Genomic DNA, 18,441 nt, shown 5'->3' on the forward strand with positions numbered 1-18,441 from the left:
GGCATGGGTAGGATTTCGTGAGCTGGAGTATAACTTAATTGCCATTTATAGCTTGATTCTATGGGGAAATATCAACTGCAACCCAGATAAACTTTATTGCCACCTAGTCACAATGGGGGCACTGTCTGTAGGATAGTTAATTTTTAGAATGCCAGTGTTATATTTGGGTACATGCTAGTTCCTAAGAAAATATGAGCCTATTCTAAAGATATTTTAGGCATAATGGCATGTGTAAGTCCAGGCTATTGAAAAAAAAATAAGGGTTTCCAGGAATCACTGTGAGCCAATAATTGGAATGTTCATTTATTCTTTTGACAAATAATATTCATTGGAATCCCCATGTGTGATAGACTCTAAGGGTGCAAGTCAAACTCACACAGCCTGGGTTCCTTCCTTCCTGTGACTGTCACATATTTTTAGGGGATACACATATTAATTAATCTCATAAATAAACATGAAATTATAAGTTTGATAAGTCACATGAAAGAAAGATACATAGTGCTGTGTGTATAACAGTAGGATTTGACCTTCTTTGGGGAAGACTTCCCAGTGGAGATGATGACTGAACTGCAATCAAAAGGATAAGGAGAGTTAAATCCGTGAAGAATGCCTCAGCAAGTACAGTCTAGGTATCAGCCAGTACTTTGAGGAAATGATATTAGAAGAAGAAAAAACATAGATCAAAAGGAGCTGGAGGACGTGATTGGGGTCCCTGTGCATCACCTCTGTGGCCATTTTAGGAATTTTGTTCTTTGTCCTAGGAGCAATGGGGGGATGTGACCCATTTTTAAGAGGTGGGAGAAGGATTCACAGGATGAGGTCATTTTGAAATTTTGATTTTAAGTATGTCATTCTGACCATAGTGGAAAGAACAGAGAGTGAATGTAGGGTGACCCTTGAAGGGGCCACGACAGTAGTCCAGAGGGAGATGATGGTAGCTTGGATCAGGGTTGTAGAATGGGATGGTTATGAGATAGACTTAAAAGGTAACAGTGAGAGACTCGAATCGAATACGGGGTAGTGAGAGAAAGGGTGGTGTCAAAGGTAATGGGGGTGTCATGGTGGACTGTTGAAGGTGGGGATGGATGAGATGTGTTGAATTGGAGTTTGGACACACTCAGTTTCAGGTGTCTTTAGGACATCCTTATGTATATGTGTAAAAGGCAGTTAGTTCTACAGACATGGCTTCCTGGATCAGGTCTGCTCATATGAGAGTCATTGTGTTCCGGAGTCATGGGTGTGGATGGTCCCTTAGGGGGAAAATGTTAAATGAGGAAGGTGCAGAACTGAGCCTTGAACTTCCCTGGTGGTCCAGTGGTTAAAGTCCAGTGGTTTGATTCCTGGTCCAGGAAGATTCCACATGCCTTGGAGCAACTAAGCCTGTGTGCCACAACTGTTGAAGCCCAAGCGCCTAGAGCTTGTGCTCTGCAACAAGAGAAGTCACCGCAGTGAGAAGCCCACACACTGCAACTGGAGTTAGCCCCCGCTCGCTCACAATGAATGCCCAGCACAGCCAAAACTAAATTACAAAAAGAAAAGAATTGAGCATTTAAGAGCTACAATGTTTCATGACCAGGTAGACAAAGGAAAGATGAGTCTCCAATGCAAGTATAAGAATCGTCAGAAATGTCAGATGAAAACTAATAAGCGGTGAGGTGTGTAGAAACTACCACCACAGAATGTATGTCCAGCTGTAAACAGGAAGTGAAAGAGAACTAACTGGAGAGGATTCAAGGCTGAGCTGTAATTTTTTGTGGGAGGGACTTGGAGAGTTTAAAAGTCAATTTAATGCTGTAGGGTTCCATTTATATATCATTTGTGAAATGATCACATTATAAGGGTAGAGAACAAATCAGAGGTTGCCAGAGCAGAGGCGATAGTGGGGCATGACTGTAAAGGTCAGTCCTTGGAAGTTACATCCAGCAAGTTTCTTGGTCTTGATGGAAGAGTCAGACGTCTTGATTTTAGTGGTAGCTATGCAAATGTATGTGTGGGATAAAATTTTATGAAACTGTCTATACACAGTAGACGTGCGCACACACAGGTCTAAAGCTACATGAATAGCTTTATTGATATATGATTTAAGTACATGGGACCTCCCTGCTGGCTCAGAGGGTAAAGAATCTGCCTGCAACACAGGAGACCCAGGTTCATTCCCTGGCTCTGGAAGATCCCCTGGAGAGGGAAATGGCTACTCACTCCAGTAATCTTGCCTAGAGAATTCCATGGACAGAGGAGCCTGCTGGGCTACAATCCATGAGGTTGCAAAGAGTCAGACGTGACTGGGCAACTGACACTTCACTTTAGTACCATGAAATTGGCCTGATATAATTATACAGTGAGTGATCTTTAGTATACTGGTAGAGTTGTGCAACTGTTTTCCACAATCTAATTTTCGACTCTCCATCACTCCCCCAAAAGAATGCCCAGTTATCAGCCTCTTCCCATTTCCCATCCACATATGTACCCACCCTTGCTAACCATTAGTCTAGTTTCTATCTCTATAGATATGCATATTCTGGACATTTAATGTAAATGGAATTATATGATATGTGGTTTTAGTGTCTGGCTTCTTTCACTTAGCCAGATTTGTTGAGGTTTATCCCTGGAGCAAGTATCACTACTTCAGTCCTTTTTATTGCCTAGTGGTACAGGTGATCCTTGAACCACATAGGTTTGAACTGCTCTAGTCCATTTATCAGAGAAGTGAATGGCAACCCACTCCAGTACTCATGCCTGGAGAATCCCATGGACGGAGGAGCCTGGTAGGGTACAGTCCACTGGGTCGCTAAGAGTCAGACACGACTGAGTGACTTCACTTTCACTTTTCACTTTCATGCATTGGAGAAGGAAATGGCACCCCACTCCAGTATTCTTGCCTGGAGAATCCCAGGGACAGAGGAGCCTGTTGGGCGGCCGTCTATGGGGTCGCACAGAGTCGGACATGACTGACGCAACTTAGCAGCAGCAGAAGCAGCAGCAGTCCACTTATATGCAGATTTTTTAAATGGTACATACAGTACTAATGCTCCACAGTTGGTTGAATCTTTGGCTGTGGACCTCTGGGTATGGAAGGTGGACTGTAAAGTTATGTGCAGATTTTTAACTGCTCAGAGTGTCAGCACCTCTAACCCTCACATTGTTCGAGGGTCAACTGTATTCCACTGTGTAGACACGCATATTTTATTTATTCACTAATCAGTTGATGGACATTGGAATTGTTTCATTTTTTGGTTATTTTGAATAGCAGCTGACTGAACTTTCATGTACAAGTTATTATGTGGACATGTTTTCAATTCTTTGGGGTAGAGACCTAGGGAAGTTGAACTGTTGGATCCTACAGACATTATATATGTTTAACATGTTGACAGTCTGCAAAACTGTTTTCACAAGTCTCACCCATCAAAAGATTTTGGCTCCTGTTTTTCTGTATCGTCACCAACACTTATTACTACCTATATTTGTTATAATAGGCATCCTAATGGATGTGAAATGTTAACTCATCAGAGTTGTGATTTGCATCTGCACTTGACTAATGGCCTTCCCTGTTGGCTCAGATGCAAAAGAATCTGCCTGCAATGCAGGAGACCTGGGTTCGATTCCTGGGTTGGGAAGATCCCCTGGAGTAGGGCATGGCCACCCACTGCAGTATTCTTTCTTGGAGAATTCCCATGGACAGAGGAGCCTGGTGGGCTGCAGTCCATGGTGTCACCAAGTCAGACACTACTGAGTGACTAAGCACATCTTGACTAATGGTGTAAAGCTTCTATTCATGAATGCTACTGACCATTCATATATCTTCTTTGCAGAAATGTCTGTTCAAATCCTTTGTTGTTGTTTTTGAGTTGCTAAGTTATGTCTGACTCTTTGCAACACCATAGACTGCATCATACCAGGCTTCCCCATCCTTCACTGTCTCCTGGGGTTTGTTCAAATTCAGATCCATTGAGTCAGTGATGCTATCTAACTATATCATCCTCTGCCACCATCTTCTCCTTTTGCCTTCAGTCTTTCCCAGCATCAGGATCTTTTCCAGTGAGTTGTCTCTTTATATCTGGTGGCCAAACATTGGAACTTCAGCTTCAGAATCAGTCCTTCCAATGAATATTCAGGGTTGATTTCCTTTAGGATTGACTGGTTTGACCCCCTTGCAGTCCAAGAGACTCTCAAGCATCTTCTCCATCTCCACAATTTCAGGACACCAATTCTTGAAGGCTCAGCCTTCTTTATGGTTGAGTTCTCACATCCATACATGACTACTGGAAAAACCATAGCTTTGACTATATGGACCTTGGTTTGCAAAGTGATATGTCTGTTTTTTAATATGCGATCTAGCTTTGTCATAGTTTTCCTTCCAAGGAGCAAGTGTTTTTAATTTCATGGCTACAATCACCATCCACAGTGATTTTGAAACCCAAGAAAATAAAATCTGTCACTGATTCCAATTTTTCTCCATCTATTTTTCATGAAGTGATGGGACTGAATGCCATGGTCTTAGTTTTTTCATATTGAGTTTTAAGCCAACCTTTTCACTCTCCTCTTTCACCTTCATCAAGAGGCTCTTTAGTTTCTCTTTGTTTTCTGCCATCAGAGTTCCTATGCTTTCTGCCATCATCTGCATATATGATGTTAGTTCATATTTCTCCCAGCAATCTTGATTCCAACTTGTGATTCATCCAGCCCAGCATTTTGCATGAGGTACTCTGCATACAAGTTAAAAAATCAGGTTGACAATATACAGCCTCGTCGTACTGCTTTCCCCATTTTGAACCAGTCAGCTGTTCCATGTCTAGTTCTAACTCTTGCATCTTGACCTGCATACAGGTTTCTCAGGAGACAGTAAGGTGGTCTGGTATTCCCATCTCTTTGAGAATTTTCCAGTTTGTTGTGATCCACATAGTCAAAGGCTTTAGCATAGTCAGTGAAGCAGAAGATGTTTTTCTGGAATTCTCTTGCTTTCTCTATGCTTCAACGAATGTTGGCAATTTGATCTCTGGTTCCTCTGCCTCTTCAAAACCTAGCTTGTTCATCTGGAAGTTCTCAGTTCACATACTGCTGAAGTCTTCTACTGCTGCTGCTAAGTCGCTTCAGTTGTGTCTGACTGTGTGCGACCCCATAGACGGTAGCCCACCAGGCTCCCCCATCCTGGGATTCTCCAGGCAAGAACACTGGAGTGGGTTGCCATTTCCTTCTCCAATGCATGAAAGTGAAAAGTGAAAGTGAAGTTGCTCAGTCGTGTCCGACTCTTGGCAACCCCATGGACTGCAGCCCACCAGGCTCCTCCATCCATGGGATTCTCCAGGCAAGAGTACTGGAGTGGCTTGCCATTGCCTTCTCCGACTGTTGAAGCCTAGCTTGAAGGATTTTAAGCATTACCTTGGTAGCACATGAAATGAGCACAATTGTACAGTAGTTTGAACATTCTTGGGCTTCCCTTGTGGCTCAGCTGGTAAAGAATCTGTCTGCAATGCAGGAAACCTGGGTTTGATCCCTGGGTTGGAAATATCCCCTGGAGAGGGAAAGGCTACCCACTCTAGTATTCGGGCCTGGAGAATTCCATGGACTGTATAGTCCTAACTGATTGACTTTCACTTTCACTTGAACATCCTTTGGCATTGCTTTTCTTTGGGATTTAAATGAAAACTGATCATTTCCAGTCCTGTGACCAGTGCTGAGTTTTCCAAATTTGCTGACATATTGAGTGCAGCACTTTAACAGCATCATCTTTTAGGATTTTAAATAGGTTAGCTGGAATTCTATCACCTCCGTTAGCTTCGTTGGTAGTAATGCTTCCTAAGACCCACTTGACTTCATATTCCAGTGTGTCTGGCTCTAGGTGAGTGACCACACAGTCATGGTTATCTGGGCCATTAAGACCTTTTTTGTATAGTTCTTCTGTGTATTCTTGCCACCTTTCCTTAATCTCTTCTGCTTCTGTTAAGTCCTTACCATTTCTGTCCTTTATTGTGTCTGTCCTTGTATGAAATGTTCCCTTGACGTCTCCAATTTTCTTGAAGAGATCGCTAGTCTGTCCCATTCTTTTTCTTAAATGAATTAATTTAATTGGATTGTCTGTCCCATTCTATTGTTTTCCTCTATTACTTGGCATTGTTCACTTAAGAAGGCTTTCTTATCTCTCCTTGCTGTTCTCTGGAACTCTGCATCAGTTGGGTATATGGACTCCTTTACCATTCTTAATTCCTTTGTTACTGACTTTTAAGAGTTAAAAAAAAAATAAATTCATGATATCTGATCCTTATTACATATGTAACTTGCAAACATCTCCTGGTTTGTGTGTTGTCCTTTCACTTTCTTGATGGTTCCATTATCTTTTGCCTTTGTTGATCCTGTCTATGTAGAGCTTCTGTTTTATAATTCTCTTACTTTCTTTCCATTATTTTATTGTTCTCTAATGTTTCTTGAGATGGATGCTTTTTAGCTTTTCTTTTTAAATGTTCACATCCAAGGCTATATGTTTATCTCTAAGTATTCCATTACCACATGGGTTATTCTAGCTTCCTCCCCTTGCTTATCTATAAGTCCCACTCCAACCATGAGAAAGCTGGCTCTCACCATTGTCATCCATGTATTTAATGGTGCAATTCTAGTATATGTGTATGGAAGTATCAGAATTGCTGATTCCCTTCCATCTAGTTCATAACTTTGATCTCATTTTTCAGGATGTCTCCCAACCCTGATATGTCTTCCTTATGGAGTGGGGAACCCAAACCGCACAGCATATCTAGTTGTGGACCCTGAGAGGTTTTGAATAAAGGCAAGGGCATAAATTTTATCTTGTTTTAAGTGTGCTTTCTGGTTAACACCCACTGTTTTTATGGCCTTTTGTAATGAAACATGCAGTGTGGGGTCTTAAGGGAACAGTGTAAGCTGATGACTTTTTATTGAACAGTTTAGATTAGAACCCATTATTCTAAAATAATTGGAATAAATTTTCTCTAATATTTCTTTATATTTGGCCTGATTTTGTCTATTCATACATCCTGCGTCTCAATTTCTCATTTTGATATCTGGAACAACTTGAAGACCTTTAGCAATCTTGACTATTTCATATTATTGGTTCAACAAATGTTTATGAAGTACCTAACAGCAAATGGAATGATAAAAGATTTCCATATGAAGCTTGCAGTCTGACATTCTTCTGCTAGGTCCTTGGTTCCCAAAGCATTTTGAGTATGAGACTTCCTTTTCTTTAAATTTTTCTTTCTTTTTTTTTTTGAGACTTCCTTTTTTTTAGATCATGCCATGCAGCGTGTGGGATCTTAGTTCCCTGACTAGGGATCAAACTTGGGACCCTGGCAGTGAGAATGCTGAGTCCTAACCACTGGAGCACCAGGGAATTACTCCAAGTTACTTTTTAAAACTTATGTGAGCCAGTAATTTGATCTTTTCTTTAATCGGTGACCTTTGGAAGCATTTTCACACTCTTTGTCCAAATGGAGGACATATTGCCTTCTTGGGAGTGTATTCCTTCATTCACCAGATATTTACTGCCATGTAATATATATATAAATATATATATTTATAAAAGACATTTTATAGCTCAACACTCATGCAGTTTACATCCCTGTGAACGGAATATTGAACACCTTCCCACTGAAAACAAAGCTTGGGGCTTTCCTGGTGGCTCAGCAGTGGAGAATCTGCTGCCAGTACAGGAGACATGGGGTTTGATGGGGGTTTGATCCCCCATCCAGGAAGATTCCACATGCTGTGGAGCAACAAAGCCGGTTTTCCTCAACTATTGAGCCTGTTCTCTGGAGCCTAGGAGCTGCAACTACTGCGCCCACATACAGCAGCTACTGAAGCGCTCTCTCTAGAGTCCGTGGTCCACAAAAAGAGAAGCCCTCGCAATGAGAAGCCCTCACACTACGAGAGAGCAGCCTGTGCTCGCCACAACTACAGAAGAACCCCGCACAGCAGTGAAAGCTCCGCACAGCCAAGAACAAAGAAATAAATAAAATTATAAAAAATACGAATCTAATTCAGAAATTATGGTAACAAAATCATTTATAGATTGACAGTTCTGAATGAGTTGCCTTTTCTTCCTCTAGCTCTTTTTCTCAGACCTTAACCTTCTGGAAGATTCTTGGCTTTATAGATGAATGTAATCAAGATGAATATCATTAAAATAATATTTAAGAAGTCAACACCAAAGCTAAAATTTCATGAGAAAGAAAATTTCAAAATTTTAAAAGCAGGATGCCACACCACCAAGTTTGAGGCAAAAGGAAAAAAATGTGTGTGTCCCTATATAAATGTTTTTATGTGTGTTTAGTGATTATTTTTCACACACGTTGAAGTGTTTGAAAAAATATTGAAAGGTTGAAAAGTAGATGTACTACCATGCCCATCATCTTAGTTTAAATATTTTATTTATACCCAAAGCAGAATTTACTATAATTTTACTTTCCTGACTTTAATGGAATCCAACTCATTAAAAAAAAAAGTTTAAAAATCAACTTTTGGGGAAAACTAACCATTAGAAAAAATACATAAGGGGGAACTTTCCTGGTGGTCCACTGGTTAAGAATCTGCTTTGCAATGCAGGGAGCACAGGTTCGATGCCTGCTCAGGGAACTAAGGTCCCCCAAGCTGCAGAGCAACTAAGCCTGAGTGCTGCAACTACTGAGCCCGCTCGCTGCAACTACCGAGCCCACTCGCTGCAACTAGAGTGTCAGTGCACCACAGCAAAGGGTCCTGCATGATGCGATGAAGAGCCTGCCTGCTGCAACTTAGACCAGGACTGTAGCCTACCAGGCTCCTCCGTCCATGGGATTCTCCAGGCAGCTTAGACCAGATGCAGCCAAATAAAAAACAAATAAATATTTTTAAAAAATGAACCAAAGGGATGTAGATTCTTTAAAAAAAAAAAAAGAAGAAGAAGAAATACAAAACCATGTATATAGGAGTGCACATGTTAAAATTTTGCTTTAGATTCCAGTCGATATTCTCAAGGAATTAATAAAGATGTAGTTAGTTCAACTTGTCTTACACAGTTGATGAAAGTCTTAGAATCTAGCAGAGAACTTTGGCTGATTTGTTCATTCAATCAAGTAAAACAAAATATTTAGAAAGATTTTCTTTTTATGTTTGGGTTGATTATTCCAGAAATTGCCTCAGAACTTGCTTTGACTTGTGTTGGATATTGTACTCATAAGAATAAAGATAAAAGAACTTCATGAGGCTTATCACGGATTCCTTTCTATCAAATACGTTTAAAACATATATTTGGAAACATTTCAAGTCTACTATGAACAGAATTACCAGGAATTTGGGACAAAAGTGACAATGAGAATCAGTTTTGAAGAAATGGATCATTCTCAGTTAGAATTCTGCCTTATTAGCTGAAAATTAGAAGTAACTTCTCTGTTATTTCCTGTTATGATATTTTTATAGTATTATTTAATTTCCTCTTTAAGAAATCTGCAGATTTTGCTTCCAGAAACGAAAGTGCCAAAAATGTACATGAAAATCAAATCAATTTTAATTTAAGATATGAGAAGAATTTTGACCACTTTGGGTTTGGAGTGAAATATAGAATTAAACATGCATCCGGATTTCATACCATGGATATGCTAAAAGTTATTTTGAAGTCCCCCTTCACAAAGATTATATTCCACTATGATTCAGAGTTGCATCATAAAGAGAGTTTGTTTAAAGACTGGAGTTTGAGAAATGGAACACTTGTAGTTTCCCTGAAAAAATATGAAAGATCAAATGCTTCATTTTCTGCTGAAGCTTTTTATAAATGACTCAAATTAGGTGCAGTTGGTTCAATCTGTAGCTAGCTCTTAAAGATAGGCAGTCTGCTAATGAGGGGGGAGAGAAAAGTACAGAGAGTGTTTTTAAAAGCATCCATGTACAAGTAAGTAGGGTGGTACGCAGGTACTAGGATATAAGGTTCTACAGAGTAGTAAATAACACGTTAAGAAGTGCTAGACTTACAGTGCTAGGCTTACCATAGTGATCATTTAAAACGTATGGAAACATCAATCCGTATATTGTGTACCAGGAACTAACATAATTGTTGGAGGTCAATTATACTTTAAAAACAAACTCATAGAAAAAAGATCAGATTTGTGGTTATCAGAGGCAGGGTGTGGAGGGAGGGGGAACTGGATGAAAGTTAGCAAAAGGTACAAACTTCCAACTGTAAGATAAGTAAGTTCTGGGAATGTAATGTACAATTGGATAAACATAACTAATACTGCATGCGTGCGTGCTAAGTCACTTCAGTCACGTCTGACTCTTTGTGACCCTATGGACTATAGCCCATCAGGCTCTTCCATCCATGGGGATTCTCCAGGCAAGAATACTGGGGTGGGTTGCCATGCCCTCCTCCGGGGGATCTTCCCGACCCAGGGATCCAACCTGTGTCTCTTATGTCTCCTGCACTGGCAGTCGGGTTCTTTACCACTAGCGCCACCTGGGAAGCCCCATAACTAACACTACTGTATATTATATATGAAAGTTGTTGAGTAAGTCCTAAGAGTTCTCATCACATCTTTAATTTTGTATCTATATGAGATGATGGATATGCTGTAAAAGAAAGAGAATAAATTTCAATGTTTTCTGGAAAGTAAAAAAGAAAGAAATGTTAGATTTGACCTGGGAGGGGGGGGGGGGGGGGGGGGGGCGGGAGGGCTTGGAAAGGTTAACCAAGGAGCAGTGATTGAGTTACTTTTGAATCTGTAGAGTGACTCTCAGTGGGAAAAGAGAGGAGGTCCTGATGTGAAAGTTTGAAGGTGAAGAGCAGTTATTGACACTAAATATAGAATTCGGCTTCTGAAACAAACATGTTTAACGAGGAGACATCACCAACGGAAATACTGAGCTGACTGTACATCCTCTTTCTCCACACAGACTTCTGCCTTGGGGGAGTGAATGAGCCACAGACGCTGAAGGGACTGCCATTCTTCTGAAATACCCAGGGAGAGGCGACGACAGACTATGGGCAGGCAAGTGAGGGAAGCATTACTTTCCTGGGAAGGCGGGGATAAACCCTCTACAAGTAGGATGGGCATTTAAAGGAGGGGAGAAAGTTCACCATCAGGTGCCACTCAGCCCAGATACTTGGAAGGATGGCCTTTAAATAATATCTTAATAAAAAAAAAAGAGGTTTTGACCGCCATTGCCAAATGGTTCTCTCTTAAAACCTAACAATATCTCTATTTCCTCTCAAAATGTTTGCCTTTTTACAGCATCGAACAAACAGCTGAGCTCCTCTTGTGTCTGTCCCCCACTGAAGTTGCCAATCTCAAGGAAGGAATCAATTTTGTTCGAAATAAGAGCACTGGCAAAGATTACATCTTGTATAAGAGTAAGAGCCACCTTCGAGCGTGCAAGAATATGTGCAAGCACCAAGGAGGCCTGTTCATAAAAGATATCGAGGATTTAGATGGAAGGTACCATGAGTCATTTTGCTTTTTCTCTGGTGCTGCTGCTGCTGCTAAGTCGCCTCAGTCGTGTCTGACTCTGTGCGACCCCATAGACGGCAGCCCACCAGGTTCCTCCGTCCCTGGGATTCTCCAGGCAAGAATACTGGAGTGGGTTGCCATTTCTGTCTCCATTTCTCTGGTGACCCTTAAAATTAGATTTGGCCAGAAGTGTGCTTATTGGGAAATCAAAGGAAACAACTGACAAATTATTTCTCCTAGCAAATTTGTAACTTACTTGTGCACGTTTAGGGTATCTCTCTGATCTCAAAACATTCTGACCTTTATTTAATTTCCCGTTCTCTCTCAAGAACTCTAATTGAAAATGGATTCCTAGCTTGATAAACAGTGACATTTCTAAGGTACGTGGGTCTGTGTATGTGAGTGAGAGGTTGGGTGTGCGTGATAGCTTTTATTTTCCAAGACTCAAGCCTCTTTGGGGTTTCCTTTCCTGCTCCCCCAGAAGTATGAGTCGGGCAGGCTCTTGTCCAAACTCTGCTGGGGAGCAGATAGACTTTCCCTTGCCACCTTGCAGTGATTAAAAACCCCACATGGTAGAACCCCAACTGTACCTGCTCTGAACAGAGGTGCTTCTGATCATTTCTTGGAAAACTGGTGCTGGTACCCTCTTCCCCCATCCCTTGATTAAGACTACATATAGATGACCTCCCTCCCCAGTTCAGGGACAATACCAGGGCAGGATTGCTGTGGATTTTTTTGTTTTGTTTTGTTTTCAGTGACAGCCAAAGATATAGCAGCACACTCTGGCAGAGACAGGGAAGGTAGGGGAGAGGGGATGCTCTGTCAGCCTGATGCTCAGCATTGGCAATCAATGAGTGGCTGACCCCACTTTTCCAAGCTTCTTTTCAGCCTCACTTGACCTGGGTGCTTTTTAGCCACTCCCACATCAGACTTGTCTTCTACTGTTGTTGATTTGATTTCTCAGGTCATCTGTGGGCAATTTAGTGCAGGTGGATTCAGTGGAGCTGGGTAATTGTCTAAGAACTCCCTGCTAGAATTGTATAGATGACCGTTACCCAAGTCTAGAATATTCTTACACATGCATACAGATTTGCTTCACTGCATTCTTAGTTTCAGGACCGAAACAGTGTTGACACCTGTCTCCTGCTTGGCTGCTCTGATGGGATTGCTAGATTAGGCAAACAGAAGGCATCCAGTTAAATCTACATTTCAGGTAAACAATGAATATATTTTTAGCATAGATAGGTCCCAAGTATCGTATGGGATTCACTTTGAGCAGCAACTCTACTCTCGGAGACCCTCATGGTTGTCTGCTGACAGCCCTGCCTCGAGTCCCCTCCATCTTCTCAGTGGATTTAATCCAGGAAACCTCAGCCATGGCTCGTTCTGTCACTAGTGAGTTTCTGTGGGCACTCTGGGACCTTGAGGTCTTCTGACTGTTGCAGTCTGGGGACTCGGCTTTTCCTCTCTCCTCAATGGGCTCTCACCTCTCTCCTCAGTGGAGCTCACATAGCCAGCCATTGGAGGAAGTGTAGCTTTGTGATTAGCAGCATGAACTTTCCTCGCAATCTGTCCTGGTCAGAAGCCTGGCCCCAGGACTTAATAGCCCCATGAACATGGACAAGTTTCTTAGACTTTCTGGACCTCAGTCCTCTCCTCTGTAAAGTGAAAATGAGAGTACCTATTCTCTCTGGCTGCTCAGAGGATAAAGTGATTTCAAATACATAAAACACTTAAAAACAACATCTGTCATATGATAGGCGCTCGATAAATGTCAGTTACTTTTATGATTATTACTCTGTCATAAGCTTCTGGTATAGCTTGGGAATGAGATTATTTATAGGAATTCAGCTTGTTCTTGAATCTGGCTTGATTATCCTAACAGAGTGATTGCTTTGCCCCAGACTGGCCTTTCTCTCCTTCATGCAAAGCCTTTGGAGTGATTGATCCTAGTTTCACGTTATTCTGTTGTCAGGCTTCACAGTAACTCACCCTGTACTCCCGCATCCATTGCTCCAAATTTGATTGCTTCTCTTCGGGTGGTCTATGCAGCAGTCCACCTGAGGAATCTCTCTACAAGGAGACACTTGAGAGTAATGAGCTACCTCTTTACCCTCCCTACCTCAGCCATTTTTTTTCTTCACACATAACCAAGATCAGCAACTCCCATAAGCTGTGATTGTCATTTTGCAAATTTAACAGCTTTTCACAATGTCTTGGGGCATGAAGCTGTCACTTTCCTCCTGTCTGCCTGCTGCCCATGAACAGTCAAGACCCTGCCATGCTTCCCATTTATTGACCTGCAGGCCGAATAGATGCATTTGGAATGTCCTCAAATTTTGAAAGGTTGTTGGCTACTCATTGATGAGAGAGTAGACGTTAAGAATAATCTTCTTTATGTTGAAGTGTGGAGTACATTTTTTTTGCTTCGTTACTAGAAAAGGGCATGAAAAATTCTTAATATAATGAAGCTTGGGAAAAGTCATGTCATTTGCTGATATAGAAGTTAAAATAGACATTGTTAGTTTAAGAAATCTGATGTTTCTGGTTTGAGACATTTGTGGTTTTCTTTTTTTTTAATCTTTAACTGCTACAAAAACTTCACTAGAAACACCACCAAGGTGGAGAGGAAATGGAACGTTTAAACCTCATTTTCTACCACCATAACACCCTTCACGGTTTGATAAGAAATGGAAAAGAAATCACTAAGCCTCCTACTTTGCTACAATCTAGTTGTCATTCTGAAACAGGGCTACCAGAATTAGCAAATAAAAATGCAGAACACTCAATTACATTGCAGATAAATGATGAATTTCCAGTGTATGTAAAATATTGTGTGAGACATATTTTTGAATTGTTATTTATCTGAAATTCATATTTAACTGGGCATCCTGTATTTTGGCAACCATGCTCTGAAATCTTAAACCATAAGGAAGTCGTTTCATCTCAAAAAATACAAATTCGAGTTGAACTTAGATTCAGTACACTATAATAGGGACCAAGGTTTGTAGAATGATCATAAATCATAGATTTGTCTTTATCACTATATTCTTTCCTCATGTTGGCCTCAGTTGGATCTTAACCAGCTTAGCTTTTTTGTGAGAGCTATCCCTAAAGCTGACTTTATTCTGATGGCTCTGTTGATCTCTAACATGTATTATTTCATGATGTGCCATTTATCTTCACTGCTTTTTAAGCAATTTTTTAATAATTTATTTGTTACCATTTTTTTAATGCTGGGCCTTGGTTGCTGAGCAGGCCTTCTCTAGTTGCAGGGGGTGGGGGCTGCTCTCTCGTTGTGCAGGCTTCTCATTGTGGTGGCTTCTCTTGTTGTGGAACATGGACTCTAGAGTGCGTGGACTTTGGCCGTTGCTACACATGGGGTCAGTAGTTGCGACTCCTGGGCTCTGGAGCACAGGTTCAATAGTGTGGCCCACAGGCTTAGCTGCTCCTCAGCATGTGGGATCTTCCCAGATCAGGGATCGAACCTGTGTCTCCTGCATTGGCACACAGATTCTTTACCACTGAACCACCAGGGAAGCCCTATCTTCACTTTTACAATTACCTACTGATGATTAGTCTATATTTCCTTGGATATTTGAGCCTTAGCTATTAATAGTTTTCCTCTCATGAATTTTGTGTTCAACCAGCTATAGTTGTTTATAATGCATGTAAGCCCAATAAGATTAATTTTTATTTACACCATTTCCTAAACCTAAGGACAATTTTTCATCCAGGTCCGTTAGATGTACAAAACACAACTGGAAGTTGGATGTGAGCACCATGAAGTATATCAACCCTCCTGGCAGCTTCTGTCAAGATGAACTAGGTAAATGGCTTCCATATTGATCAACGTTTTCTGCTGTCACTATTATTGGGGACCTTCTTGTCAACTTGTTTCCAATTTCACTTGGAGCTTTGGTTACGGTCTGACTTTAACCTGTGGACATTAAGTCTTTTAAAAATAATTAACACTGAAAATTCTAAACAGAATTTCTTCAGAAGGTGCCTTGGTTCATTCACTCATTTGTTCAGTAAGTCTTTGATGAGATCATGTCAGGTGTAAACCGTGGTCCTGGGTATTAACAGAAACAAAGATGGATTAAGAAAAAGTCATCCTTTGTCTGCATGACTGGACTCCCTGCTTCTGTGCTTGCTTCCTGCAGTTCATTCTGCTTATAGCACCCAGATTGATATATATTTTTAATTTAATATTTATTTTGTATTGGAGTATAGTTGATTTACAGTGTTGTGTTAGTTTCAAGTTGCTCAAACGTGTCTGACTCTTTGTGACCCCGTGGACTGTAGCCTGCCAGGCTCCTCTGTCCATGGAATTCTCCATACAAGAATACTGGAGTGGGTTGCCATGCCCTTCTCCAGAGGATCCTCCCAGCTCAGAGATCGAACCCAGGTCTTCTGCATTGCAGGTGGATTCTTTACTATCTGAGCCACCAGGGAAGCCCTTCAGGTATACAAGGCTGATATTTTAAAAATCAAAATTAATTCATGTCATTCCCCTGCTTAAAACTCTCCAGTGAGTTTCCTAACACACTGAAAAATATGCATCCCTTTGACCTGGCAATTCCACATCCAAGGCTATGTCCTAAGATCTTGATAATCCTTGATATTTCAAAAGATATAAGTATGAGAATGTTCATTCATAGCAATACTATCTAAAGAGAAAAATTGAAAATAATCGAAACTTTAAAAATAATTCCACTGTGTCTTAAAAGTGATACTATTGAAGGAATTAAAATAATTAGAGATTTTTGATAGATAAAGAAAAAAGGCAGATTATAAATGTTACATATAGTATGACACAATTATGAGAAATGTATATGCATAAGCAGTGTGGATGAGGGCAGTCTTAACACTGGTTATCTGTTAAGGGAGCTAAATGGAGGGCTTCCTGCCTGGACCTCCAGACTGGAAACTGTGTTTACACCAGCTCTACATCTTTTTCAGGCTCGAATTATTGTACATGGGATAGGATACTAGGGCCACTGTTGTCCAGATGTCTTGGTGAGACCAACACCTAATCATTTTTTAAAGAAGGGTGTGGCCTGCCAAGGCATTCTCCCAGTTCCCAGAGCAGAGTTGTCACTGAGATGCATATCCTTTCCTGTTCACCCCCAAAGAGATGTGACAGCAGGTTATTCTGGGGAAAGTTGCTAATTCCTTTGACGGCAAGTACATCCTCCCCCGTCGCTCAAAAGGATACCTGGAACCACTAGCTTCTTTTGTCAGTAAGCCCCACTCCATGTCTGTTGAGCTAGCTTAGGAAACCTGCAGACTGCTTGTTAACAGGAGCTAGTAACACGCACTATACAAATACTGTTAAATTTATTTGGCAGAAAACAGGTAAGAAGCAAAGGTTTGAAATTATTAAACTGTGTAAGTTAGAGGACAATAGATTATCAGCTTAATGAGTATGTAACCCAGAAATTTATAGCTGCTTAAGGGCTTTTACAAAACTTCGAAGTCTTTTGGAATAGACAGCTAGTGGGAAGCTGCTCTTTAGCACAGGGAGCTCAGCTTGGTGCTCTGCGATGACCTAGAAGGGTGGATTGGAGGTGGGGTGGGAAGGAGGGAGGGGAGATGTATATATATAGCAACAGATACATATATATCTCTAGCTGACTTACTTCATTGTACAGCAGAAACTAGAATGACATTGGAAAGTCTTATTGGAAAGTCTTATTGTAAAGTTTATTGGAGTATAATTATACTCCAATAAAAAAGAAGACTTTTTTTTTATGTACGTCTTAAATAATCCACACATCTCCCCTGTGATTTGGACCTTTGGAGCAAGAGGAAGGGATTTCCCACTCAGCAGAAAGTTGATCAAATGGAAAATAGATTGAAGGTGGAAACTGATGTAGAGGGTTTCTGGCCAGAGGTGACAGCAGGCCAGTGGAGGGCAGGTGGTAACAAGACGCGCTGAAGTTTTCAGCTTTTGCCCCAGTGAGGAAATGCGGAGAGAGTGGAAAATTTTAACCGAGTCCACTTTTCAGTTCAGTGCTACCAATGCTGTAGTGATTCCCTACCACAAAAAATTATTATTTATAAATCATAGAATTGAATAATCTCAGTTCACATGAGACCAAGCCATCCTTCTCTTTCATGGGATATGATCATCATTAAAAAGGTAGAAGTCAGGAAAGTAGAAGGAAGAAGATGCTCACCTATACTCCCATGGCCTCAAGACAACCTCTGTTTAGGCATCTTTTCTTCCAGTTGTCACCGAGTTCCCCTTCCTCTCTCTCCCCAGCCTTCTCCTTCTCCTTTTAATTGAGATATAATTCATGTACTATAAAATTCACCCTTTTAGAGTGTGCAGCTCAATGGTTTTTAATATTTTCATATATTGTGCCCTTACCACCACTCTCTAATTCCAGAACATTCTCACCATCCCCAAAAGAAACCTTATAACTATTAGCAGTCACTCCCATTCCCCTCTTCCTTCAGCCCCTGGCAATCACTAATCTATTTTATGCCTCTGTGGCTTTTTCTGTATTGAACCAAGCTGGCATAAACCCCACTTGGTCATGGCTACAATTCTTTTTTACATTGCTAAATTGTATTTGTTAATATTTGGTTAAGGATTTTTATGTCTATGTTTGTAAGGATTCCCACCCAGATGACTCAATGGTAAATAATCTGCCTGCCAATGCAGGAGACACGTGTTTGATCCCTGGGTCAGGAAGATCCCCTGGAGTAGGAAATGGCAACCTGCTCCGGTATTCTTTCCTAGGCAAGAAAGAAGAGCCTGGCGGGCTGCAGTCCATGGGGTCACAAAGAGTCAGACATGACGGAGCAGCTAAACAACAACAACAACAAAATTTGTCAGGAATATTGGTCTGTAGTTTTCCTTTTGTGTGATATCTTTGTCTGATCCTGGGATCAGGGTAATAAGATTGCCCTCATAAAGTAAGTTGGGAAGTATTCCCTCCTCTTCTATTTATTGGAACAGTTTATGAAAGTATTGGTGTTGGTTCTTCTT

General features: G+C 41.0%; 1 protein-coding gene across 7 annotated transcripts in view; it reads left to right on the forward strand.

Moving 5' to 3' along the window:
• Positions 1-18,441, forward strand: part of LOC122697524 (cytidine monophosphate-N-acetylneuraminic acid hydroxylase) — a 92,148-nt gene that overhangs the window by 37,212 nt on the left and 36,495 nt on the right. For 6 of the 7 annotated variants that reach the window (XM_043908364.1, XM_043908365.1, XM_043908359.1 and 3 more), the window contains 3 exons: positions 10,885-10,979; positions 11,223-11,426; positions 15,176-15,267. In XM_043908364.1, the coding sequence (XP_043764299.1) occupies positions 10,972-10,979; positions 11,223-11,426; positions 15,176-15,267 (304 nt within the window). In that variant the 5' untranslated portion in view covers positions 10,885-10,971. Of the gene's footprint in view, positions 1-10,884; positions 10,980-11,222; positions 11,427-11,780; positions 11,819-15,175; positions 15,268-18,441 lie in introns of those variants that run through there. The other variant, XM_043908366.1, reaches the window with a different exon arrangement.

The sequence above is a fragment of the Cervus elaphus genome, chromosome 7, assembly GCF_910594005.1.
Source record: "Cervus elaphus chromosome 7, mCerEla1.1, whole genome shotgun sequence".
Lineage (NCBI taxonomy): Eukaryota > Metazoa > Chordata > Mammalia > Artiodactyla > Cervidae > Cervus > Cervus elaphus.